This window comes from Podarcis raffonei, chromosome 4 (assembly GCF_027172205.1).
Source record: "Podarcis raffonei isolate rPodRaf1 chromosome 4, rPodRaf1.pri, whole genome shotgun sequence".
Classification (NCBI taxonomy): domain Eukaryota; kingdom Metazoa; phylum Chordata; class Lepidosauria; order Squamata; family Lacertidae; genus Podarcis; species Podarcis raffonei.
Genome location: NC_070605.1, coordinates 54051558 through 54075258, shown reverse-complemented (window position 1 = coordinate 54075258; position 23701 = coordinate 54051558). Strand labels below are relative to the sequence as shown.

Here is a 23701-nt window from a genome sequence, read left to right as displayed (position 1 = left end):
AGTGGTACCTCAGGTTAAGAACAGTTTCACATTAAGAACGGACCTCCAGAACGAATTCTTAACCCGAGGTACCACTGTGATAGCCATTTTATACACACATAGAACAGCCATTTTGTGACTGGCACCCACAGCAGTTCTTCATGATGTTTTATTATGTTATTTATTGTTGGTAACCCGCTTTGGGGATTCATTGGAATGAAAAGTGGCACAGAAATTTAATCAACCAACCAAATGTGTTTACTAGCTCGAAAAGGTTGGCGACCCCTGATCTAGGTACACCTTTCAGAAACAGGAGTGTAGAGTTTGGGGAAACTGTACTAGTTGGTCACTGGAAATCTAATGCAGGCTGTTACCTACGCATAGGAATATATCTGTTAACAGTTCCACCAAAGATCTATCTGTGTTTTCTCCCTCTGAATACCACCCTTCCCAATCACATGTTCATGCAACTAGGAAAAATAGGGGTTATTCCTCCCTCCCCTTTGAGTGCTTGTACATAAATGCCATATAATTTGTGCGATGTCACCTTGAGAAGTGTTTGTATACGTCAGCCTCTTTTACCTCAGGCATGAGAATGTATTTGTATCTCATGAATTCTATCCCATGTTTTCCATGTCTGAGGCCAAATTCCCCCTGGGGCTGCCTGTAGTCTCCACTAAAGTCAACAGGAGCTTGCGAGCCGCCAGAGAAGGTGGGGGCAGCAGAAGTAGACCCCTAATCTCTGAGCATAGTTTCTATTTGCAAACTGAGAATTTATATTTTACAGCTTAAGAAACAGTAATTGAAATCTGCCCTGCACAACACAGTAGCCAGTTCTGTGCATCATGTATAGCCCTGCTGCCTAGCAATGTTGCTAAGCAACACGGCACCATCCAAGAAAATCCAGCATTAGCTTGCAGTGGCTGGTGGGGTCGGTTGGACGTGACACTTTGCAGATCGAGATACATAGAAATGCACACACTTTGCTCAAGGGAATTTTGGGTGGGTTCCATATATTATTCTATTTTATAACTCCTTGAAGATGTGTGGAGCTACATCATATTATACAACATTCTGTAATTATTATTTGACTGAAAACAAATAACCATAGTCTCTTAAGTCCCCATAAACCTGATTTGGAGAGTAGTGGAATTTTACAGCTTAATCCCATCATGCTTTGTCTCAGTCCCCTGGCCTGCGTATTACCTCAGCCTAGCCATAGTCAGATCACAATGATGTGACTCACTATTGCAGCTAAAGATAGACGCTGCCAAAGCAGTCCTCAATTCTGCATGCTAAGTTTGCTTGTTTTTCTGCTCTCTTGAAGTTCGCCATGACATTTGGAGGTTTTTCTTCTAGGCTAGTGTGTGGGTGAGTAAACAGGTACTTACCATAAATATTTCCAGAAGACTGGGGAGGGGAAAGGCATTCAGAAGAGCCAAATGAGCTGAGAAAGGGCTGGGACTTGCACAATTAAAGTGGATTTTTACAGATTAAAAGGCCAACACTATTTGCCCTCATGAGTGACAGTGTGCCTGCCAGTTACAGATAGGTAGCCGTGTTGGTCTGCCATAGTCAAAACAAACAAAAAATTTTTTCCTTCCAGTAGCACCTTAGAGACCAACTAAGTTAGTTCTTGGTATGAGCTTTCGTGTAGTGTGCATGCACACGAAAGCTCATACCAAGAACTAACTTAGTTGGTCTCTAGTGTGCCTGCCAATACTTCCTATTATGCCTACGAAAGGTCTCAGTAAATATTCCCTCAAAAATCCACAATACATGAGATTGCTTGTTCTTTCTGCTCAGTTCCTTCTTACGCTGATTCGGCCTCTCCTAAGCAACCCCACGGCAGCCATTTTTGTTATGCCACACCTTTACTGGCAGCCATTTTGTGACTGACGCCCACATTGTTTAAACAGAAATAGAATCAAGCCTTGAAAGCAAATCCTAATGCTTCAATGTAAGGCTCTTCCGATGGCTAAACACAGTAACGTTTAGCTACCCCACGAATCTTACTGAAGAGTGAGGGTTGTATATGCAAGAACATTGCAAAATAAATAGTTTCCCCCAATTGTTTCCTCAAAGCGATACAGTGGTACCTCGGGTTAAGAACTTAATTCGTTCTGGAGGTCTGTTCTTAACCTGAAACTGCTCTTAACCTGAGGTACCACTTTAGCTAATAGGGCCTCCTGCCGCCACGCAATTTCTGTTCTCATCCTGAAGCAAAATTCTTAACCTGAGGTACTATTTCTGGGTTAGCAGAGTCTGTAACCTGAAGCGCCTTTAACCTGAAGCGTCTGTAACCCAAGGGACCACTATATTTGTTTGCCCATTATCAGAAGTCCTGTGTAATTATACCCATCCATCATGCCTCTGTGGTTAGAAGACTGCAAGCAATTAGCTATTTAGGCTGTACTTCTGTAAGAAAAACACTGGGGCCTAATTTGAATAGTAGAGTGCATGGTATCTGGTGGGCGGGGCTTATGTGTTTTGCTCCGGAATCAGGCCATCCCTTCAGTGTGTGTTCAGTAAAGAATGTCAGTTAAGGGGGACCAAGTGCCTCTTCTTGTTTCTTGCCTCATGTTGTTGTATTTACTTTTCTCTCATTATGTTATTTTGTTACAGTTTTCTTTATTATTAAAGCTTAGTTTACATTTACTTGAGCCACTTCTTTTTCTCAAAGAAAAAAACTCTGCTGAAGAATGATAGAATATCCTAAACTTGGGTGAGTGAGGGGATATTCCCAGTTTGCCAGGAAGATTGATTTTGTCAATCATCCCCCACCCTCCACTTCCACAACAGCTTCTTCCACATTAAGCCAGGTAGGTCTCACTCATCCACATTCTGTCTACGAATTACATCCACGGGAGGATAAGAGAGCCAGTGGCGGGGAAAGACTTTTATTCCTTCCCACCTAGTACAGGAACATAAGGGGCTGCCAGAGAAGGGACAGACTGCTCTGTTCCTCTTCCTGCAGCTTGTTTAGTTTAAGAGCTGGTCAAGCTGAAAGAGGCTCCTTTGCCTCCCTGCTCAGCAACCTGCAGGAAGAGAGAGAGATTGTTCCATCTCTTCTTTGGTTGGTTGGTTACTTAGTTCCCGTGAAAAAAGTGAGGGCGAAGTCATAGGTCAGAGAGGAATGTACTGTGGGCCAGATATGACTCAAGGGCTAGCAGTTCTCTACCCCCTTTTAATAAAAAGAAACTGAAACTGCTAAGGCAAAAGCAGTTGCAAACAGAACAAAATAAAAACACCACACATAATTGATCTAAAACACTTCACAAATATTATTTATATGGTTATCATCGCTGCATTTCTACAGGCGGAAAGATTCTTGAACCCATATCTCAGCTAGGATCTCAAACGTAGTTCTGCATATCCACCCACATTTTTCTGAGAAAAAAATTCTCAGAAGTTGCCACCACAGTCATCACCAACAACTCTTTAAACTTCCCTGTTCTGAAAAAGACATCTAGGGATTTAGAGTGGCAATGTTTTAAAGGGTTAAATAGCATGCACTATCTTTTCATTCTGAGGTTCCCCTTAAAAATCTCACACCATCCTCCCCAACTACTTATGCAGCACAAGGAAAGTTAAATTGTAGCTGGGAGGTTCTGCAGGGGAAGTCTCTGAGAGTTTCCCTTTCAGGAAAAAAATATATGTGCACTGGAATGCTCTTCAGGATTATGGCCTAGACCAAGTGTTGGTACATGTCTGATACATGTGTACTGGATTTAACTGGACTGTTCACTAAGACTGTACTGCAAAGGACAGAAATGCAAAAGCACTGCATAGCGTTTCAGTACTTTAATTTTCGTAACTCTGTATTTGCATTTAATGAAACATTTGTTTGAGTTATGGGAAAGGGATGTTGTCCACTGATCAAGAAACACAATGTAAAATAGGTCTGTGTTTCACTGCTTCTTGTGCAACAGCAAGGGGATAGACAACATTTTAATGTTTAATATTGCTGTGTTTTTAAAGTTTATTATTAGTTATTATTATGTTATTCCACAATTCTGGCAGCCAAAGCTCAACAGTAGCATTCTGATATGCCAAGTTTTGAAGATCTCCCAAGTTAGTCAACATTTCTAAATGTTTCCCAAAGCTAGCAAATATTCTGTGCTATACAGAGGAGCCGTAAACAGGCCCCTTCCTAAACATCAACATTTCAGTCCAAACACTTAACACCACCCAAAACAACTTATCTAATTAAATAATTGACAGCTGCTATGTTACACCCCATCCTGTTGCTGGAGAAGCTTGGCACTGGCTATTTCCTGGGTACACATTAGAAAAGGTTGTACAAGAATGTTTTAATGCCTGCACCCAATAAGAACACTAAGTACATCAAGGGTCATGCTTCAAATCCCATTTGATTATAATCACAACAGAGGCTACTTGCTCCCTTGCCCAAAATGTTCAAGCTGCCAGACTTACTTGGTGACTGCTCTACTAAATGTTACTAGATCAGCCACAAATATCCAAAATGTTGATGCTCATCTTAACAAAAAGGCTTTATTTCTGAAGCCAAATGACCATGGGATTTGTTAAAAATATTTACGCCTTAGAAGTCTGAGAGCATTCAGGTCAAATGAGGGGGAACAGAATTTTCAACTTACTAGATTTAATATGAGCCAAGTTTCCCTCTGCGTGTGAGTAGGCTGTTCAAATTCACCAGAAAAATGATGAATATTGTGCTGTCCTAGCTTTCAGCTTCATACAAGCTGCTTGGACATTGCCGGCAAAACCATTAAATGCAATTTACACTACATTCAACAAACATTATTTTTAAGTGCCCCAATGCACATCTGCCTTAAGGAAATAAAGTACCGGTATTTGTCTGGACAAAAGGGACGCGGGTGGCGCTGTAGGTAAAAGCCTCAGCGCCTAGGGCTTGCCGATCGAAACGTCGGCGGTTCGAATCCCCGTGGCGGGGTGCGCTCCCGCTGCTCGGTCCCAGCGCCTGCCAACCTAGCAGTTCGAAAGCACCCCCGGGTGCAAGTAGATAAATAGGGACCGCTTACTGGCGGGAAGGTAAACGGCGTTTCCGTGTGCTGCGCTGGCTCGCCAGATGCAGCTTTGTCACGCTGGCCACGTGACCCGGAAGTGTCTCCGGACAGCGCTGGCCCCCGGCCTCTTGAGTGAGATGGGCGCACAACCCCAGAGTCTGTCAAGACTGGCCCGTACGGGCAGGGGTACCTTTACCTTTACCTATTTGTCTGGACAGGGAGTCAGGACTTGTTTTAGTATGCATTTTTTTCCTCTGGCAATGATGAGAAAGTCCTGTTTCCAACACATATGTGAAATATAAGCAACATATAAGGCCCGAACCCTAGCTACACATTCACACTTCTTTGATGTTAAAGGGTTACCCCTTCCTCCAGCTTTACACATGAGTAAGAAAGATACGTGAACAACAAACATAACTGCTACTGGCATGTCTAATCTGTCCCTAACACCCTTCACAGTCTAGGACCAAAACACCCCAGAGATACAACTAATCCTGTATAAATCCTCATCCCAGTAAAAATCTTCTGATCAGGCCTTGTTACATGAGCTAAAATGAACAACAGTAAGCTGGGCCTTTATGGCACTAGAACAAGCGGGGGGGACCCTTTGGCCTTTTAGATGTTGTTGGACCACACCACTGCTAATTCTAATCTGCCTACAGGGATCAGGATTAGCTCCTCGCGACTGGATTTAACTGTCAGGGGTCCTTTACCTTTCTACGGCTCCCTGTGTGGTAGCATGTGCCTGACAAAAGTTAGCACATACTATCAAAGCAGGGCTTTTTTTTCAGTCAGAACCTGCCGGAATTCAGTTCCGGTACCTCTCAGGTGGGTGCCATTGCCATTGTAAGAGAACAAGGGAGGTGTTCGTCGTGAGTTCTGGCACCTCTTTTTCTAGAAAAATAGCACTGCAATCTTCATTCTTGGCCAACAATCTGTCCCGTCTAAAACCATTTGGAAGATGGGAAAGAGAAACATGAAGCTGAGGGCAAGCATGCTAAAGGAAAAAGGAAAACAAGTAGGCCTCACAACCATGCATTACTTCCTTATTCAGGTACTGGCTACAGAGGATATGCTTTTAGCAGAAAGTTGCAGGTTCAATCTTAGTACAGTTGGGAAAGGGGCCTGACCAAGACCTTGGAGACAGTACTGAGGTAAGTGGACCCATGGTCTGATGCAGTAGGAGTCTCAGACTTACACCCCACACATGTCAAGGGGGACTACAGGGGTGCCTGGCAACCATACCCTCCAGGCCACCAACATGTGCACCAGGCCCACCTCCCTGCTGGCACACAAGGGGCTATGCATATAGGAATATATGTGCACAGAACTCTTCATGCAAGGGGATTCCTTTTGTGGAGGAAGCTCTACATGTGTACATTGATTCGGTACACGTTTAAAGCTCCTCCTCATAGTCTCTGAGCACATGGCCAGCAGGGGTCAGGGCTACCCTCTGTGGCCCCGCAACCCCCATGCATTGTTTCAGCATGTGAGAAGGTTCATAGGAACATAGAAAAGCTGCTTTCTACCATGTGAGACCAACATTCCATCTCACATCCTCAGCTCTACCTGGAGATACCAGGGATTGAACCTGGCAACTTCTAAATGCAAAACATGTGCAAAACATGTGCTCTACCACTGAGCCACAGCCCTTCCCATTAGTATAAAGAAGCTTCAATTTCTCTCATGGGTCACACACTAACTTCGATTTCTTCTTGCCTCTCTACTTAAAGCTGTTACACAGATGAGAGGGGAAGTGATTGATAGAATGACTAATATCCAACATGATAGCTGCTATCTATAGCGGAGAGGCCCTAAGTTATTCGCCACTCCCCCTGCATTTACATCAAGGCTAAGGTATTACAGTAATGTCATCTCCAAATATGGCTCTGCTAGTTATCAGGCCTCTCAATCTGTAACAAGAGCAACATCTAGTGTTCAAAGTATCTCCTGCACAATTTACACCATGCAAGTTGAAGAAATGCAGGCCTCAGACCAGAATTAAGGCAAAACAGCCCATCTCTGCCACTCCTAAGTTGTTTCATAACAAATACATGTCTGATAAACATTGTGTTCCATATACATGTGTAAGTATATATTGCTAGCTGGGGGTGAAGAGGGATGCTGGTTACATTAGGATGGGATGGAAGGATAATTACTCACATTGTCATTGACTCTTGCACCCTCCACCCACAAAATCCGTCACATACTATTCAGTTATACCTAAAGCACCTGGCTTTCCTTCTTAAGCAAAGCCTTTCCAACAGAATGTCAGTGCTTGTTAAATGCTGAAGCTGCTAGTCACTTATTTTTCACCTGGTCATTTAATTAACAAGACTCCATGATGCCTTACAATGAAACAACAAAGCTACATTAAAATCTAGTAATGAAAGCATAACTGATCATTCAAACAATAAAAACAAAGTATTTTCTAACAAAGATCAGACTGGATGTATTTGGATGGGGAGGTGGGATGTGTGTGAAATAGGCAGCCATGTTAGCCATTCCCCAAATACCTAGCTGAAATTCTGTTTGGAAGGCTTGAGCCTCGCAGGGATGCTCTGCTTTATCAGGTTAAATGGGGGCTGGTAGCTATGGGGGCAGCAGGTGTTGGGTTAAGAAACTCTGTGAATGCATGAGGGAGTGGAGCAAGGGATGGTCACATAAAGGAAGAGAGAATCATTTCCCAACCTGTAATACAACCCCTCCACTCACTATAGCTTTCAGTAGGTAACTGCTTGTATAATCATAATATTATTCACTACAGAGAAGTAATTGTATAGGTTTAGGAATTCCAATTTAGGAATTACTGACACCACAATACGACATTCTTAACAAAGCAAATTGGTTGTGTGTGTGAGAGAGAGAGATCATGAAGTTTACAGAAAACAGTACTAAAAAAAGTGGTTTGAACTACAGTGGTACCTCGGGTAACATACGCTTCAGGTTACAGACTCCGTTAACCCAGAAATAGTGCTTCAGGTTAAGAACTTTCCTTCAGGATGAGAACAGAAATTGTGTTCCGGCGGCGCGGCGGCAGCGGGAGGCCCCATTAGCTAAAGTGGTGCTTCAGGTTAAGAACAGTTTCAGGTTAAGTATTGACCTCCAGAACAAATTAAGTACTTAACCCGAGGTACCACTGTATAGCTATTGATCCAGGACAGGGAAAGGCACTTTTAAAAGGATTAAACCAAATTTAAGTATTTTGTGAAATTAGCATCATTTACAGACCATCTTGGCTTTGAGTCCATTATGCCATCCACTCTGCCCCCTCAATATTTTGCCACCGCATTGCCACTTGATTCTGATGCATGTGTAGACAAGATGTTACTCTGACAAACACTCTACAACATGCTTTCACTCAGGTCCATCCAGGATGATTTAAGCTTTAGGACTGGAAAGCAGGTGCCATAACTTAGATGAAAAAAGGGGACTGGCAGTTTTGGCAAGCAAAAAGCTATTTGCTGAAAACAGGAGTCACACCAGTGAGAAAAATAATGGTTAAAAGAAACCAGGTTGGCAACACAGAGAGGATCTTACCAGTCACCTGATAAACAAAATGAAAACTTACAGCACGTTTGAGAAACGAGCGTGCTAATATTAAGTACGACCGCAACGTGTATGCCTCATGTGTAATAAGCATTAAACACCGCTTCGAAAAAGGCACGTAATAAATTCAGGGTAGATGATGATGATGATGATGATGATGATAATATTTATTATTTATACCCCGCCCATCTGGCTGGGTTTCCCCAGCCGCTCTGGGCGGCTTATAACAAAAGAATAAAAATACATTAAAAGATCAGTCATTAAAAACTTCCCTACCGCGTAAATTACGCTTATGCATTAAAAAAAACACAAAACTTTTGCCTTGCTTCCTTTAAGCACACTTTCTTCTCTCGGCGATTTGCAAAGCAGGATACAGTACTCGGAACACGAAGCTGCATTCCCCGGAACCTTGCGATTCCAAGAAGAAAAAAAATAACGTTCCTTCTCCGATCCCAAACTCGCACGTGCCTCCCTCCACGCAAACTTATGGTCTTCCGCCATGCCTCTTTCCGCCCCGCCCACTCGGGCGACTAGTTCTACAGAAACTACGATTCCCAGAAAGCCTTGCGCCTGCGTGCCCGGAGCCGAGACCTTACGCCTGCGCTCTTCTCGTCTCGAGGACGGGAAAGGGCCCGGCTTGACCTACAGGAGAAGAAGATGGCTGCTGCAGCAGGGTTGGCTCAGAAGGTGAGCAACGAAACCTTGGGAAGGAAGAGGGGGTTCTGCTGGGGGCAGGTCTCTTACCTGAGGATGCCTCACTTGGCTTCCGAGACTGAAGCCTGGAGGCTTTGGGAGAAGGAGGAAGAGGAGGAGAGGGGAAAGTCTTAAACCCAAGTGGCCCCAAGAGGACTTGGAGGGTCTCCGGGGCTGCTGTGTGAGTGCCTGTCTGCAGCCTGGGCTTCCCTTGATGCCAGAGATAAGGAAGGAAGCTCAGCAAGCCAGGCTCCTCTGCTACGTCCTCCTGCCACTGAAACCTAGGAAGGGGCCTGACTCTTGAGTCAAACCATTGGCCTATCTAGAGCATGCATCCCCAAACTTGGCCCTCCAGATGTTTTGGGACTACAACTCCCATTATCCCTAGTTAACAGGACCAGTGGTCAGGGATGATGGGAATTGTAGTCCCAAAACATCAGGAGGGCCGAGTTTGGGGGTGCCTGATCTAGAGTACTACTACTACTAATTTATTACTTACACCCCGCTCATTTGGCTGGGTTTCCCCAGCCACTCTGGGGGGCTTCCAACAGGAGATTAAAAATACATTAAAACATAAATCATTAAAAAAACTTCCCTAAACAGGGCTGCCTTCAGATGTCTTATAAATCTCAGATAGTTGTTTATTTCCTTGACATCTGGTGGGAGGGTGTTCCACAGGGCAAGAGCCACTACCGAAAAGGCCCTCTGCCTGGTTCCCTGTAACCTTCTTGCATGGAGGGAACCGCCAGAAGGCCCTCGGAGCTGGACCTCAGTGTCTGGGCAGAACGATGGAAGTGGAGACGCTCCTTCAGGTATACTGGACCGAGGCCGTTTAGGGCTTTAAAGGCCAACACTTTGAATTGTGCTCGTAAACATACTGGGAGCCAATGTAGGACTTTCAAGACTTCTTTCAGGACTGGCTTTGATCAGGGTTTTGGGTAGGGGTCTCTCCCAGCCCAACTGGAGATGCTGGGACCGTCTCCATAAAAGAGATGTGCTGCCATACTGACCTGTGGCCCATTGGTCCTGTTTGGTTTGCCTCCTTGGATCTTGCCCCAGCCCTGACCTCTCCTCTGTAGTTCATGGTAGATAAGCGTAGGGTTCTGATGGGAGACCTGTGTGGTTTCTTGCCTACCAAAAGATGAAAGCAACACAAGAAACGCTTGGGAAGGAGCAGGGTGGATTTGATTTAAATCAAATCAATTTAAATCACTAGTCAGTAAGCCTTGATTTAAACCATTTTTTTACAGAAAGACATTCTTGCTGGTATAATCTTAATATTTACAACCAGATGAAGGTTTCATTTTGGAATAATAAATTTTCAAGAGTTTTTACATTTACATCAAAAATTACTGATTTGGTTATACTGTACTATTAGAAATACCTAAACAGATAATTATGAAATTATTGTGAGGTTTAATAAGTTAACTGTTTATATTTGGACAACTTTTCTGCTGTACAGTTCTTTATTGGAAGGATAAAAATAATAATTTCCTTAATAACAATTTAAACAATTTATTTAACTAAAACAATAACATTATAGTATATGTATCCATGTTTGTTAACTCATGTGGTTAAATAGTTTTTTTTTAAAAAAACCTTAGGAGTTTCATCACACATGAAAAACTTAAAACAAATCCTTATTTCCTGGTGAATAGCCTTTGGACTATAATGTAACTTAAATAGAAAACTATATTTAGAAAGATTTTTCCTCCAAAAGCATTTTCTTTTAAAAATCCGATTTAAATAAAAAAAATCCATTTATGACTAATGTTGGATTTCACTAGTTTTTAAAATAATATAATGTAAATGACAACTTTTTCTTACTGTAGGTGTGCCACTTCAGCACCTCCCTAATCAGGCCAGCATCAAAACTGGTACAGGTAAGTTTATTTATTTTACAAAACTGTGCAGATTAATTGCACCAAGTTGCAGGTGGATATTGTTGCAGGTGGCAAGTGTACAGGAGCAACCTGATAAGAACCTGAAAATGATTACCAGGAAAGAGGCTCAATTGCAGTTAGGGTGATTTACTTCCAATTAAAGATCAGGGTTCTAGATAAATATATCTAGATTGCAGAATGCAGGGCCTTGTGTGCCACTTAAACTAGTGTCAATGTCCATATTTATAGCTAGCAGTCATGTAGAATCTAACCTCAATATGATAGATGCAGGCTTTATAATGTGGCCAGTCACAATTGAAAATCAACTCTTAGGGTCTGTGGCTGCAGCTGCTGTGTAGTGTGTTTAATGAACCATCTTATGCCTCTGCATTGTCTTACTGACCAATTTCCAGTGGATCAGCTAGCACCTGTCAGTTTCTGGGATTCCTGGGAAGGCTGGGGGTTTGGATGAATCTTGGTTTCATTTGCTGGATTTCTCTTACGTTCTTAAGCAAGAGTACAAATTGGCAAATACTTAACACAAATTAGTTATGCCTTAATATTAAGAGTTCCTAAGTATGCATTTTTGTTTTCTTAAAACACAGCAAGGGACTATGGGAATTGTGTGGGGGGTTTTTTAAAAAAAAATTCTGGTATTACACCTATCACTCCCTCTATTAGCAGTGCTGGCAGGGGGGGTGCCAATCTTTATGTAGCTAACACAGCACCACTGATGTACAAAAGGAAAGTATTGCCATCCCTGGGAGAACTCAGAAGTTTACAGAAATACTCACAAAAAATTGAAATTAATTTAAGGAAGAACCCCACTCCCCACAAAAAGGGGACATTGAGGAATGAGTATGCTTCCTAGGCAATGGATCACTGAGAATCAATTGAAATAGACAGTTTTGTCTTGTGCATTAATTTTTATACCTTGTATTTTTTTCCCTCTGAAGCCACCAATTCAAGTATTTGGGCTGGAAGGTCGATATGCCACTGCGCTCTACTCTGCTGCTTCTAAGCAGAAGAAGTTGGACCAGGTTGAGAAAGAGCTGACTCGAGTTCTGGTAATGTGATTTTATATAGTCCTATTGCACACCACTTAGCATCCATTTCCACTGAAGATGCTGATGCAAGTCCTTTTTTTACTTATGCTGTTTCCTTCTTAGGGGAAAATCTTTTCTCCGTGGTTTGTTATATTTAGTTAAAAGGGCAACTTAAATACCTTTATGTTGCATTATAGTTATGTTGCTTTGACTAGAAGCAAACCTGATTTTGACCAAGAGATGCTTTTCTTGTTCCAAATCCAGACACTTCTGAAGGACCCTAAATTATCTGTCGTTGTCATGAATCCTCACGTAAAGAGTGCAGTAAAGCAAAAGACCGTGAATGAAATTTTAGCTAAAGAGAAAATGTCACCTGTCACTGTCAACTTTATCAGTAAGTAGTAGCAGTCTCTCTGTGGATGAACACAGTACAGTGGTGCTTCGCAAGACGAAAATAATCCGTTCCGCGAGTCTCTTCATTTTGCGTTTTTTTCGTCTTGCGAAGCAAGCCCATTAGCGGATTAGCGCTATTAGCGGCTTAGCGGATCAGCTGATAAGCGGCTTAGCGGATCAGCTGATAAGCGGCTTAGTGATCAGCTGTTAAGCGGCTTAGCGGATCAGCTGTTAAGCGGCTTAGCGGATCAGCTGATAAGCGGCTTAGCGGCTTGGGAAAAAGGGGGGGGAGGAAAAAAAACCCCGCAGGAACTCGCAAGACATTTTCGTCTTGCGAAGCAAGCCCATAGGAAATTCGTTTTGCGAAGCACCTCCAAAACGGAAAACCCTTTCGTCTAGCGGGTTTTCCGTCTTGCGAGGCATTCGTCTTGCGGGGCACCACTGTAAAGTGGGTTGAGTTTCACAAATGGGCTTCGAATAATAGGACTGTAATATTGTAAACACAGTTTAGACTGGAAGGAGATTTTCTTCGTAATTTGGCACTGTTTCATTACACTTTTAGTACAGTTAGAATGTACATAATGTAACACCTGCTCAATCTTTTCCCAAGATTTGCTTGCTGAAAATGGTCGCTTGAAAAACACGCCAGGTGTAATTTCTGCATTTGCTAAGATTATGAGTGCATTCCGTGGAGAAGTTTTATGCTCCGTAACCACTGCTCAGGTAAGCAAATGGCATGCAAAACTTCATTTAGAGGTTTTGCGGTCTTCAGGGTTTCTTAGTCTAAAGCCGCCTTCCCGAGCCTGATGTTCTCCAGATGTTTTGGAGTACTACTTTCATCCTTCTCATTGACCAGGAAGATGGAGCTTGTAGTCTTAGCATCATCTACAGGACCGCAGTCTGACCTATAGTGTAAAGAAGTTGGGGAAGGGTTATATTTGCAAAATGAATGGTACTTTGTTTACTAGCACTTAACATATGTCTGCAAAAGGGTTATTGGAACTTCAGTATTCATGTCACATTGAACTTGTTGCAAGCACTTGTTCCTCTTCTGACTTTAATCTATTTAGCCCAGTCAAGTATTCTTAAATTCATCTCTACAAATAGCTAGCAAACAGTTTTTCCTGTTCACTTTATATGCTCTCTTAATTTTAGGTGGCAAAATGTTCATATTCTGAGACAGGACCAACATCTTGCTTTTTTGGTAATAACTGAGGACGCTATATAACACTTGGATTCGTCATTAATTAGTACTCCTGTTTTCAGCATTTTTTCAACATTTTCTAGCATTCTAGATCCTCTAAACAATTCTGCCACTCCATTCCTTAGAGCTTTCCTAGTTTTCCACTCTTGTTCTCTGCAGTGGAGAGGGCAACATGAGACAAGGGAAGAAGTCATCTTATTTTTCGCCTTGCTTTTAGCATTGGGATTTGTGAAAAACTCTTAGCCAAGTTTTTTTAAATAAATAAATAAATAAACCATACTGCAGCCTAACTTTAATGTTAGTCCAGACCCTATACTGAAAACATCATTGTGAGTGCATGGTACATCTTAAAACCTTTTTTACTCAGAAGATGTCACAGATTAAAACACATATTGCAGACATTTTGACTCCTAAAAAGTGAATTTCAGTTAACTCGTGTAAAATATCAAATTGCCATTTACTAAGCCAAGCAAGGATGCTGCCACTTTCTGTTTCCAAGCAGAAAAATGCCACAACCTTATTGTATTGTATGTTAGTCATGGGGGCTGATCGTTTATCTTTCTGTTACATCGTTGCTTGTTGACTTTCTGAAGCTCTCTGTTTTTGTCTCAATATGTTAAGCCCTTGGATGAAGCTAATCTTACGGAGTTGAAGGCAGCTTTGAATGGCTTTTTAGCTAAAGGAGAAATACTGAAACTGGAGATAAAGGTATGGTTACAGCTATGTAAAACAGAACACTCTCTAATAAATTAAAAGTGACTAAGAAGGGCCATCTCAACAATCTATAAGAACTTCCCCATCGGCCATAGAAAGCTTCCCTTAAAGGAAAATACACCCTCTTCCAGATGTGGATAATGCATATTGGGCAGCCTAGCTGTCCAAGCTTATCATAAGCCAGGGATGAGGTATCATTATGACTTGGCAGGTCAAATCACTCTGTTCCCACCCTCTTATGTCAACATTGGCAGGCAGGCCAACTAACCTTTCAGTCTCCTGACCATTATTCAACCGTGTCTTCTGCAGGGAATACCTGTACGGCTGAGTTCCCTACAGGGAGCTTTGCTGTACAGCAGATCCAACCACATCTCTTTATCTGCCCCACATCGGCCATCACTTATTATATCAAGTGTGAAGCAGATGGGCATGACTTGGGGAAAGAGCTTCATGGACCAAATTTGGCCTGATGGCTGGAGCCTTCCCCATTGCTCTCATAAACCATAGGGACTTGGCCCTGAATCAAGGCTGCTGGCTTGCTGTAGCCACTGGTTTCAAACAGGCGCCCAAAGAAATGTCTTCCTATGGTCTGTTGGCTGTTCAATTGCTTTAGACTTAGAATAGCCAATTCAATTGGAAGCAACAAGCAAATCTACCCCCCCCCGTCCCCCCAAAAACCCATAGGGACAAAGAGGCATAAGAGCCATAGGGTGGAATCTAATGTAGCGCTAATCGTAATCGTAATATTTCTTCTGATCTCTGAAAACTTAAACGTTGACAACAGAGGTATCAGTAAAAAAACCCATTATATTATCCTGTCTTGTGCAGGATAAGAACCGTTCCTCAGCCAAACATAATGAGTTTTGGCCTGAGCAGCCTACAAAAATACTTCTTTGCAAAGGAACTTGAACATATGTCTAACACGATTGATTTGTCAAGATCTAAACCCAAGCATTGTAGTCTTTTATGTTATCATGTAGCCCATTATTCTTACTAGGGAATTCTAATTAGGAATCTTGGTTTCCCCCCTAGACTGACCCAACAATCTTGGGTGGAATGGTTGTCAGCATTGGAGAGAAATTCGTTGACATGTCGACAAAGACCAAGATTCAGAAACTAAGCAAGATCATGAGAGAGACTGTCTAAACATCTTGAGATGCTTCCTCATCCTGCAAAAAACCTAGTCAGCTGTATGATGAAAACAATAAAAATGGTTCTCCTTAAGCAGTTGTTGTTGGTGCTTCAGTGTTTGGATTTGGTAGTTTGAAATGGATCAATATTTAGTGTTCCTTTGCCTTTAAGTCACCATCTCAGTACCTTTTTGCAAGAATTATTCCTTTATCATAGGTTTGCTGTTAAGTGCTAGTGACTGCAAAATTGGCAGTTGCAATCATATTGAAATTTCTTTCTTGGTTTTGACAAATGTTTGTGAGTGATCAGCCCCCCCCCCCGAAACTGACTGATGCTCTTATGGTCCAGCATACTTTTAAAATGGCACTTTTGAATGATTAAATAAATATTTGATTATGAACGTTACGTGTGGAATCTTTCCAAAGGAATGGCTTACGTGACCTTGGCTTATTTTTACTCATTAATGTTAAAGCACTAAATGGACTCTGTTGCTGGCCATTCATCTGTTCAAATATAAATGCAGTGCCAGGGGTAATAATTTGCATGCAGATTACACAGCTTAACGATATTGACATGGCATAACCTCCTATTGGAAGGCTAGTGTCCAGATGAAGGGAAGTAATAGTACCATTCTATTCTGCCTCGGTCAGACTACACCTGGAGTCCTGTGTCAAGTCCTGGGTGCCACAATTTAAGAAGGATATTGATAAGCTGGAATGTGTGCAGAGGAGGGCAACCAAAATGATCAAGGGTGTGGAAACCAAGCCTTGAGGGAACTGGGTTTGTTTAGCCTGGAAAAGAGGCGACTGAGGGGAGATATGATAGCCATCTTCAAATATATCAAGGACTGTCACATGAAAGATACAGGAAGCTTTTTTTAACCTACTCCAGAGAGTAGGACCCAAGGACCCACACCAATGGTTTCAAGTTGCAAGAAAAGAACTTTCAACTAAACATGAGGAAGACCTTTCTGTTCAGCAGCGGAAGAGTCTCCCTCAGGAGGTGGTGGACTCTCCTTCCTTGGAGGTTTTTAAGCAGAGGTTGGATGGTCATCTGCCATGGATGCCTTAGCTGAGATTCCTTCATTGCAGGGGGTTGGACTAGATGACCCTTGGGTCCCTTCCAGCTCTACAGTTCTGTGATTTTATAATGGAACCTTATTTATGCAGACTGATAAGGACCCATGTTTGTGGAACGTAATTTTTAAAGGGTGCTGAGATCTGTGTAGAGTGACTGGAATTACTGTTAATAGGCTGAAGTTAAGAGTTCTGCAGAATATTACAAAGACTGGGGTCAAGACTGGACCTACGATTTGTCTTTCCAAGGTTGTAGAATCTTAGAGCTGGAAGGGTCATCTAGTCCAACCCCCTGCAATGCAGGAATCTCAGCTGAAGCAACCATGACAGATGGACATCCAACCTCTGCTTAAAAACCTAAAAGGAAGGAGAGTCCAGCACCTCCTGAGGGAGACTCTTCCACGGTTTAACAGCTCTTACTGTCAGAAAGTTTTTCCATACGTCTATTACTCTTAAGTGCTTAATTCCCTAAGGCTTCTGTTTTCCTTTTAAACCTGGAATTAATATTTTCTTTTGCAGTTAAAAAATGGCAAGAGCGGTTTAGAAAGGAGCTTGGCAAAGCAATTATCTCAGGGGTGAAGAATCTACGGTCCTCTGGGTGGTGTTGGACTACAAGTCCTATCTTATCTGACCATTAGCCAGGCTGGCTGGGGCTGTTGGGAGTTCTAATCCAACAACATCTGGAAGGCCACAAATTCCCCACCCCTAGAATATACTATCAGGGTTATATAGGCAATCCCTTTCTTCCTCTGCGAGTCCCCCAGCTTCTCCAAAGACAGATAATTCATGTTCACCTCAGGGAGTATGGTCCCGGCTTTTTTCACAGTCTGAATGATAGGATTCTTTCCACATTATGATTATTTTTGTATCTATAAAAATACAGTAACACTCATCTTCATTACAACTCTGAGTAAAATTAGCCCAGCCAAAGAAGTTTAGAACGATGACATTTAATACTTTTCTGCCACTAAAGGATTTGTACCTTTTTTCCTCTACCACAACAATGTGTTATTTTCATATACATTATATTTCATAAAATGTTTTGATATGGAAAAAGGAAATCATGGGTTTAGTTCTATTTACATACTTTTAATTGAAACATTTTTGTACCAACATTGAAAAATAGAAACTTAAAATTTTTTTTAATTGTGTTTTCAACCAGTCAGTGGTAAACAATTGCATGCCTGTTAAGTTAAACTTCCTCTAAAACTTGGTCATTTGAAAGTTTCTAACTAAAGTGTGTTTCTCTGTTCCAAAAAATACATAAGTATGTCATTTCTGATACAAAATTCTACACTATCTTCAATAAATAAATAATAAAGCGATTCTTAAAAGTATGAAATGTAAACTTTTTCGTCCCTCCAACATACAGGATTTTTAAAAAATAATTGCTGAAAATAATACAGTGGTCTCCTTCGAAATAATAGTACACAGACACTTTCAAGCACAGTTTACACTTATCACCAGACCTTAGCTACCTATCAAGTATAAAGCTATCCTAATTTCCTAAAGGAAATCATAAAATTTTGCTGTGCTAGAGAACACCATCTCCACAGGAAACATGGAAACTGATACCAAAAACAACATGCAAAGAACAGTAAAGCCAACACGTTTCACAAGAACATTGACATGCTAACAGAACAGTCAACACCTCCCATTCTTAAATTCCTTACAAAAATACCCATTTCTGCATGATCCTTGGGTAAGAAACTGAAGAACTGGAAACACAAAGAATGAATGTGCCTGGTGCTGAAATGAACCCACTCGCAAAATTCCACCACTAACATTGTCCCTACTTCAGCAAAGTTCTCAAGAACATCCTTCTCTTGTTTGAATAACTTTGCTGAATCAAGGTTGTCCTATGTGGGTCACTGTGAGAGTGAATCCTTACATCTGCAACATAGCAATAAATCCCTTTGCAAAAACTTGTGACACCCAATGTTGAAACTGAAATTTTTTTAGTGAACCACTTTTGCAGTTAACACTTCGTTGAGCTACAGTATGCTACCACCCTGATTTCAAAACCATGGTGTCAAATTTATTTAGGCACAGTACTATTCAATAAATTAAGTCCTTTCTGACTGCTGCTAGCCTCAGCTTTCCTGAGCTAGAGCAGCTGTTTTCTGGTCACTGCCTTTGCGCAATTGAGCAGCAGTTTAATCATGTTTAAATGGTACAGTAGAACACACAGAACGACTCCGCCAAACCTTGGTCTACAATTATTTACAACCCAATTGAAATGTAACCACAAAAAGCATTGATGTGTGGATACACAGTACTCCATTTGGGTGAAAGACACCCCAATGCCAGTGGGAAGCAGCAGGGATCAGGTCCCATTTATATTTTTCCTAAACAGGGGGTACGCTTTGAATTACTGGTCCCTAGACCGGGAATCCACCTAATATTTGCTGCTTCCTAATAAATACTTGCAAAAACCAACCTTCCACTCATTGAGAGCCCTCCAGATTATGGGCAACTGTCATTTAAACTTCAGCTTGGAATAGTCTTTTCTTCTTCTCCCCCACCCCCACCCCTTTTATTTTTCAAAAACAGATTCAAAGATCACCATAAATTTCTTAAAAGAAACCCAAATATCTTACATGGCAAGAATTCATTCACGTCATAGGTATTTTCTATATAAATATATTCACATTATGTTTATACACCACTCTGTGGGGCAATAGGCACAACATTTCTAGGGGTAATTTACAGAAAGTCTGCAAAGACATGTCAGTTCCACCCTCTCTTGTTTGTCACCACTTGCTGCAGTACCCAGAAAAATGTGCAGTGTTTTAGCACAGGCTACAGCTCTGTTTTTCTAGAAATCCTGAAAGCTACAGCAGAAGTTCCACAGAAAATAAAACAAACAAAAAACAAATCAACCCCCCCCAAAAGTTACATTTTCCTCACAAACTTGGAATTCAATTTTCTGCAAGGATTATCCAGCTACAAAGAGTTGTGTGGCATTGATAAGTATTTTGTTTCATATAAAAGGTCTGAGGATTCCTAGACAGATTTTGTAGGCGCCTATTGCAGTGTTTTCAGGTTAGAAGAAGCGTCTTCCTTTTTTAAGGTTCATCAAACAGCTGCAGATCCAGTCGGACAACTATCTCTCCTGTTGGAACTTCATGCAGGAGAAGACACTTTGTCACTGGTCCCTTTGAGCCCTGGTCCTTCTTAATGTCTGCTACTCGGATTTCTGTTCGGCCTAAAAAGTCTGAAACAGAAAACATACATAATGGTTAGAAATTACATATTCCCTGCTCCCATGAAGAACCACCTCTGGCAAGATGTTAATTCAGAAACAGCATGAGCAAACCAAAAACAGAAGCAGAAAATCTTGCTACGCATGCAGGGGTTTTATAATCTGTCAATGGAGATTGCTTGATTTTCAGTTTCATTTCACTGGTGTTCTAGTGCTAGAGAAGAAGGGGCAGGGACATAAACCTGCAGCAAAACCTTCAAACTAAACAATTAATGGAAGCAGTCAGTGAGGATAGAGGCAATAGGAACAAGAAAATGAATATTGACAGAAAAAGGGATGGAAACAGGAGATGGGGAGTTCCTCTGCTACGTGCAGGCCAGAGCAAAAAACTAAGCAGGAACCAATCATGTACTGTAAAAAGGTAAAGGGACCCCTGACCATTAGGTCCAGTCATGGACGACTCTGGGGTTGTGGCGCTCATCTCGCTTTATTGGCCAAGGGAGCCAGCGTACAGCTTCCGGGTCATGTGGCCGGCATGACTAAGCCGCTTCTGGTGAACCAGAGCAGCGCACAGAAACGCCGTTTACCTTCCCGCTGGAGCGATACCTATTTATCTACTTGCACTTTGACATGCTTTCGAACTGCTAGCTTGGCATGAGCAGGGACCGAGCAACGGGAGCTCACCCCCGTCGCGGGGATTCGAACCGCCGACCTTCTGATTGGCAAGTCCTAGGCTCTGTGGTTTAACCCACAGCGCCACCCGCGTCCCCAGTCATGTACTGTATCTAGAAGTTTTTTTCACTGCTGCCTAGAGACCAAGGTGGAGACTCAGCCCACACACATGGACCTCAGCAGAGGGACAGCAAAAATGAGCTACCCTAAGTTGTCGTACACTCTCATAGACATGTACATAACCAAAAGACCAAGCTCAGAAGTAAGAGTGTCACTTACCATCTGGTGAGAACTGATCCCTCTCAAACACTGTTATGCAAAGCACATCCTGTTCCAAATCTTTGATAAAGAACTGGCAGTTAGAATTCCACTTGGGGTTCAGTGTGTCCTGTATAGTCTTGGTAATATGACACTGAGAGCCCATCGTCACTTCACAATATGGGTTACTCTTTCCTGAAAGCAGAAGGCAAGTAGATGCACAGCCGTGATCAAACATTTGCACACACAAATTTGGTAACTTGCTTCTGTGGTTTTGACACGAGAGAATCGGAAAAGGCTTTTTGTACCTCCCCCATTTGATTTAGCGAAGAAAATAATCAAATGCATCGGGCAGCCTGTGCTGCCTGTGGGTGAGTATGCCAAAACTGAATCCGGCATCAGGTATACAAGATTGCTTTCTACATCAAATCTGACCCAGCCAGGGCTGGCCCAAGACATTTTGGTACCAGAAGGGAACCACAAAATGGCACCCCACCAGCTTGCCAAGGAAGAAGGGGTGACGGAAGACCTACGTCAGAAACAAGGGGGGAGTGAAGTTCTACACTGGAAACGAGGAGGGAGAACAGCAGCAGCAATAGTGAATGATGCATTCATTGGGTGCCAGATCTGCCCCTGTGGATCCTGCCACCTGAGGAGGTCGGGCTCACCTTGCCTCATGGTGTTGGCCAATAAATAGGGCCATGAATACCATGGGGGGCCAATTTGGGTGGACATTTCTCCGGGGTGTGTGGGTGTGTAGTGGTCGGTAATCCTTCTGTTTGACTGTGTGCCTGAGAATGCAAAAAGAGCTGGGACTGGCAAGCCACAAAACATGGCTAAAGGGGGCATCTAATGCAGATGGGAGGCTTTCACCATGTGAAAATCACTAACGCTATTTTAAAATTTGCTGGCTATATCAGTCTATATAGAGTGCAACTAAACACTGTTTTACAAAACTTAACATTTCCCCTTGACAACCTGTTTTACATTAAATGATCCAAGCACCCATGAAGTTTCCCTTCTTTTTGTCACATTTTACACACAACACACACTTTTATATACACACACACACAGAGAAATGAAGTTCTTACCGTGGGATCTGCAGGGCTTCAGTTCAATACCTTCAACAATGTTCACCATTAACCTTCCAATACCGGTTGCCCTTTGGGATCGGACTGTGGCAAGAACAGGCAAGAGTCATTAAAATACTCTCTTGAAATTTTGGGGAAAACGTCTAAATACTGTACCCCCATTGCGGTACCTAAATAGGCCTTTTCCCTCTTCTTCTTCTCTGTTTCTATGTAAAGTTCAGAAGCGGCTTTGATTTTCTGAACCCAGGCCGTCCTTGAGAGAGAGAAAGAGAAGGTGAAAAGGAAATTACGTATCATTATGAAGTACGTGCAAGTGAGCAAAGCTGACTGCATGCAGGTAGGAAGAAGATCTAGATAAAGGCATTAACGTCTTTGCATTACAGTCATACCTTGGAAGTTGAACAGAATCCAAAACATTTGGAAACCAAAGTGCAGCTTCTGACTGGCTGCAGGAACTTCCTGCAGCCAATTGGAAGCTGCGGAACCCCGTTGGACGTTCAGCTTCCAAAAATAGTTCACAAACCAGAACAGTCACTTCCAGGTTTGCAGTGTTCAGGAACCAAAACATTTGAGAACTAAGCTGTTTGAAAACCAAGGTACGACTGCATGTTTAGTTCTCAGGAGAAATCTGGATGTGATGTCAGAGATCTGTGAATAGGACCTTCCCTGCCATTGTTGCATGTTTTCAAGTTAATATTGGCCACGGGGACCCCAATTCAGTTTGGGATAGTGGTGCTGGTACAGAGGAGGTTTAACCTTTTCCCTGCACTGTTTTCCCAGTTAAAATTTCTCTAAGACTCAAAGCAGGCAGCCCATGGTTGCTAGGGGAGGATAAACAAATCAGGGAAAGTGCAAGTAAAAAAGATGGCAACATCAGAAACGGGAGAAATCTCATTATGAAACACTGTGTGTGTGTGTGTGTGTGTGTGTGTAAGAGCTTTTACATATTCCCATTATGTTCAGTGCCAATACAGAGATATCTTTTTACCTTTCATTTATGCTTTCTGCACGGAGTGTGTAGACTCGATCAATGTGAGAGATATGAAAGATGGGCTCGTCGCCAGAAGGATCCGTGGGTAGTTTAACCAAGACCTCGTTTAGAAATATGGGCTGCAAAAAAATAAACAGTTAAGTGTTAAGCTAGGTCAAGTCAGAATGAATGCTCTATAACAGGAGTCAAGTTCAGCAAAAAAAATGACTAGCATGCTGTGCTCAGGACAGCTGGGCAGACATACCCTTAAGAACTAGGAGTGCCTCTGAGCACATGCTCAGCCCAGGAATTTGTGATCAGTACCAGAAGAAAGATCACACATCCTTTCACACAAAAAATCATTTCGGGTCTCCATTCCACCCAGGACCATTTTTCAGAAACCAATTTTTAAGGGAGAGTACGAAGCTTTTTAGCTGTTGCGATTGTTAAGATACTTTTAAAAAAATCTTCTTATAGAAAACACATAGTTCAATAATATACTGATATAAATATATATATAGAGAAAACAAAACAATTACAAAAACTTTACAGTGCAACATTTTGTTGCAGATCCCACTGTTGTCTACTAGCATGGTTCAATTTCTAGGTGATTTTTAGCATTCACAGACTTTACCATAAAGAAAAAGGGTAAACATCTTACCAGACTGCACCAGGGAAATGGTATCCCAAAAGCAAATCCAAAACTCAACAAAAGTAAACAAGAAAGAGGTGTTTTTCAACCATCTATGGCTAGTTAACAGAAACCTGGACCCTTAACACAGTATAGCTTTTCTTTTGGATTAAGATACATATACTCATTGGCGTTAT

At 42.1% G+C, this 23701-nt stretch overlaps 2 protein-coding genes and 1 non-coding gene across 5 annotated transcripts in view; 2 read left to right on the top strand and 1 right to left on the bottom strand.

Moving 5' to 3' along the window:
- The first annotated feature begins 9179 nt into the window (after nt 1–9179).
- On the top strand, nt 9180–15694 carry ATP5PO (ATP synthase peripheral stalk subunit OSCP). Its single transcript, XM_053386649.1, has 7 exons — nt 9180–9224; nt 11063–11113; nt 12070–12180; nt 12424–12553; nt 13163–13275; nt 14378–14464; nt 15503–15694. Exons 1-7 carry the CDS (start codon nt 9195–9197, stop codon nt 15614–15616), a joined length of 636 nt encoding a protein of 211 aa, XP_053242624.1. The 5' UTR covers nt 9180–9194; the 3' UTR covers nt 15617–15694.
- Nucleotides 14982–15118, top strand: LOC128413279 (small nucleolar RNA SNORA2/SNORA34 family). The gene has a single exon (XR_008330301.1). It is a non-coding gene; the product is annotated as a small nucleolar RNA SNORA2/SNORA34 family (small nucleolar RNA).
- Nucleotides 15695–17611: 1917 nt separating the features above from the next.
- ITSN1 (intersectin 1) overlaps nt 17612–23701 on the bottom strand; it is an 87340-nt gene continuing 81250 nt past the window's right edge. For all 3 annotated transcript variants that reach the window (XM_053386636.1, XM_053386634.1, XM_053386637.1), the window contains exons 35-39: nt 22892–23013; nt 22074–22156; nt 21904–21987; nt 20834–21007; nt 17612–19894 (exon numbers count right to left, since the gene is read on the bottom strand). In XM_053386636.1, the coding sequence (XP_053242611.1) occupies nt 19746–19894; nt 20834–21007; nt 21904–21987; nt 22074–22156; nt 22892–23013 (612 nt within the window). In that variant the 3' untranslated portion in view covers nt 17612–19745. The remainder of the gene's footprint in view (nt 19895–20833; nt 21008–21903; nt 21988–22073; nt 22157–22891; nt 23014–23701) is intronic.

Bases quoted from the DNA above. Each gene is read 5' to 3' on its own strand.
- ATP5PO (XM_053386649.1), top strand. From the start codon at position 9,195: ATGGCTGCTGCAGCAGGGTTGGCTCAGAAG. The intron at 12,554-13,162 runs GTAAGTAGTAGC...TCTTTTCCCAAG, and splicing joins TGTCACTGTCAACTTTATCA to ATTTGCTTGCTGAAAATGGT. The intron at 14,465-15,502 runs GTATGGTTACAG...TTTCCCCCCTAG, and splicing joins TACTGAAACTGGAGATAAAG to ACTGACCCAACAATCTTGGG.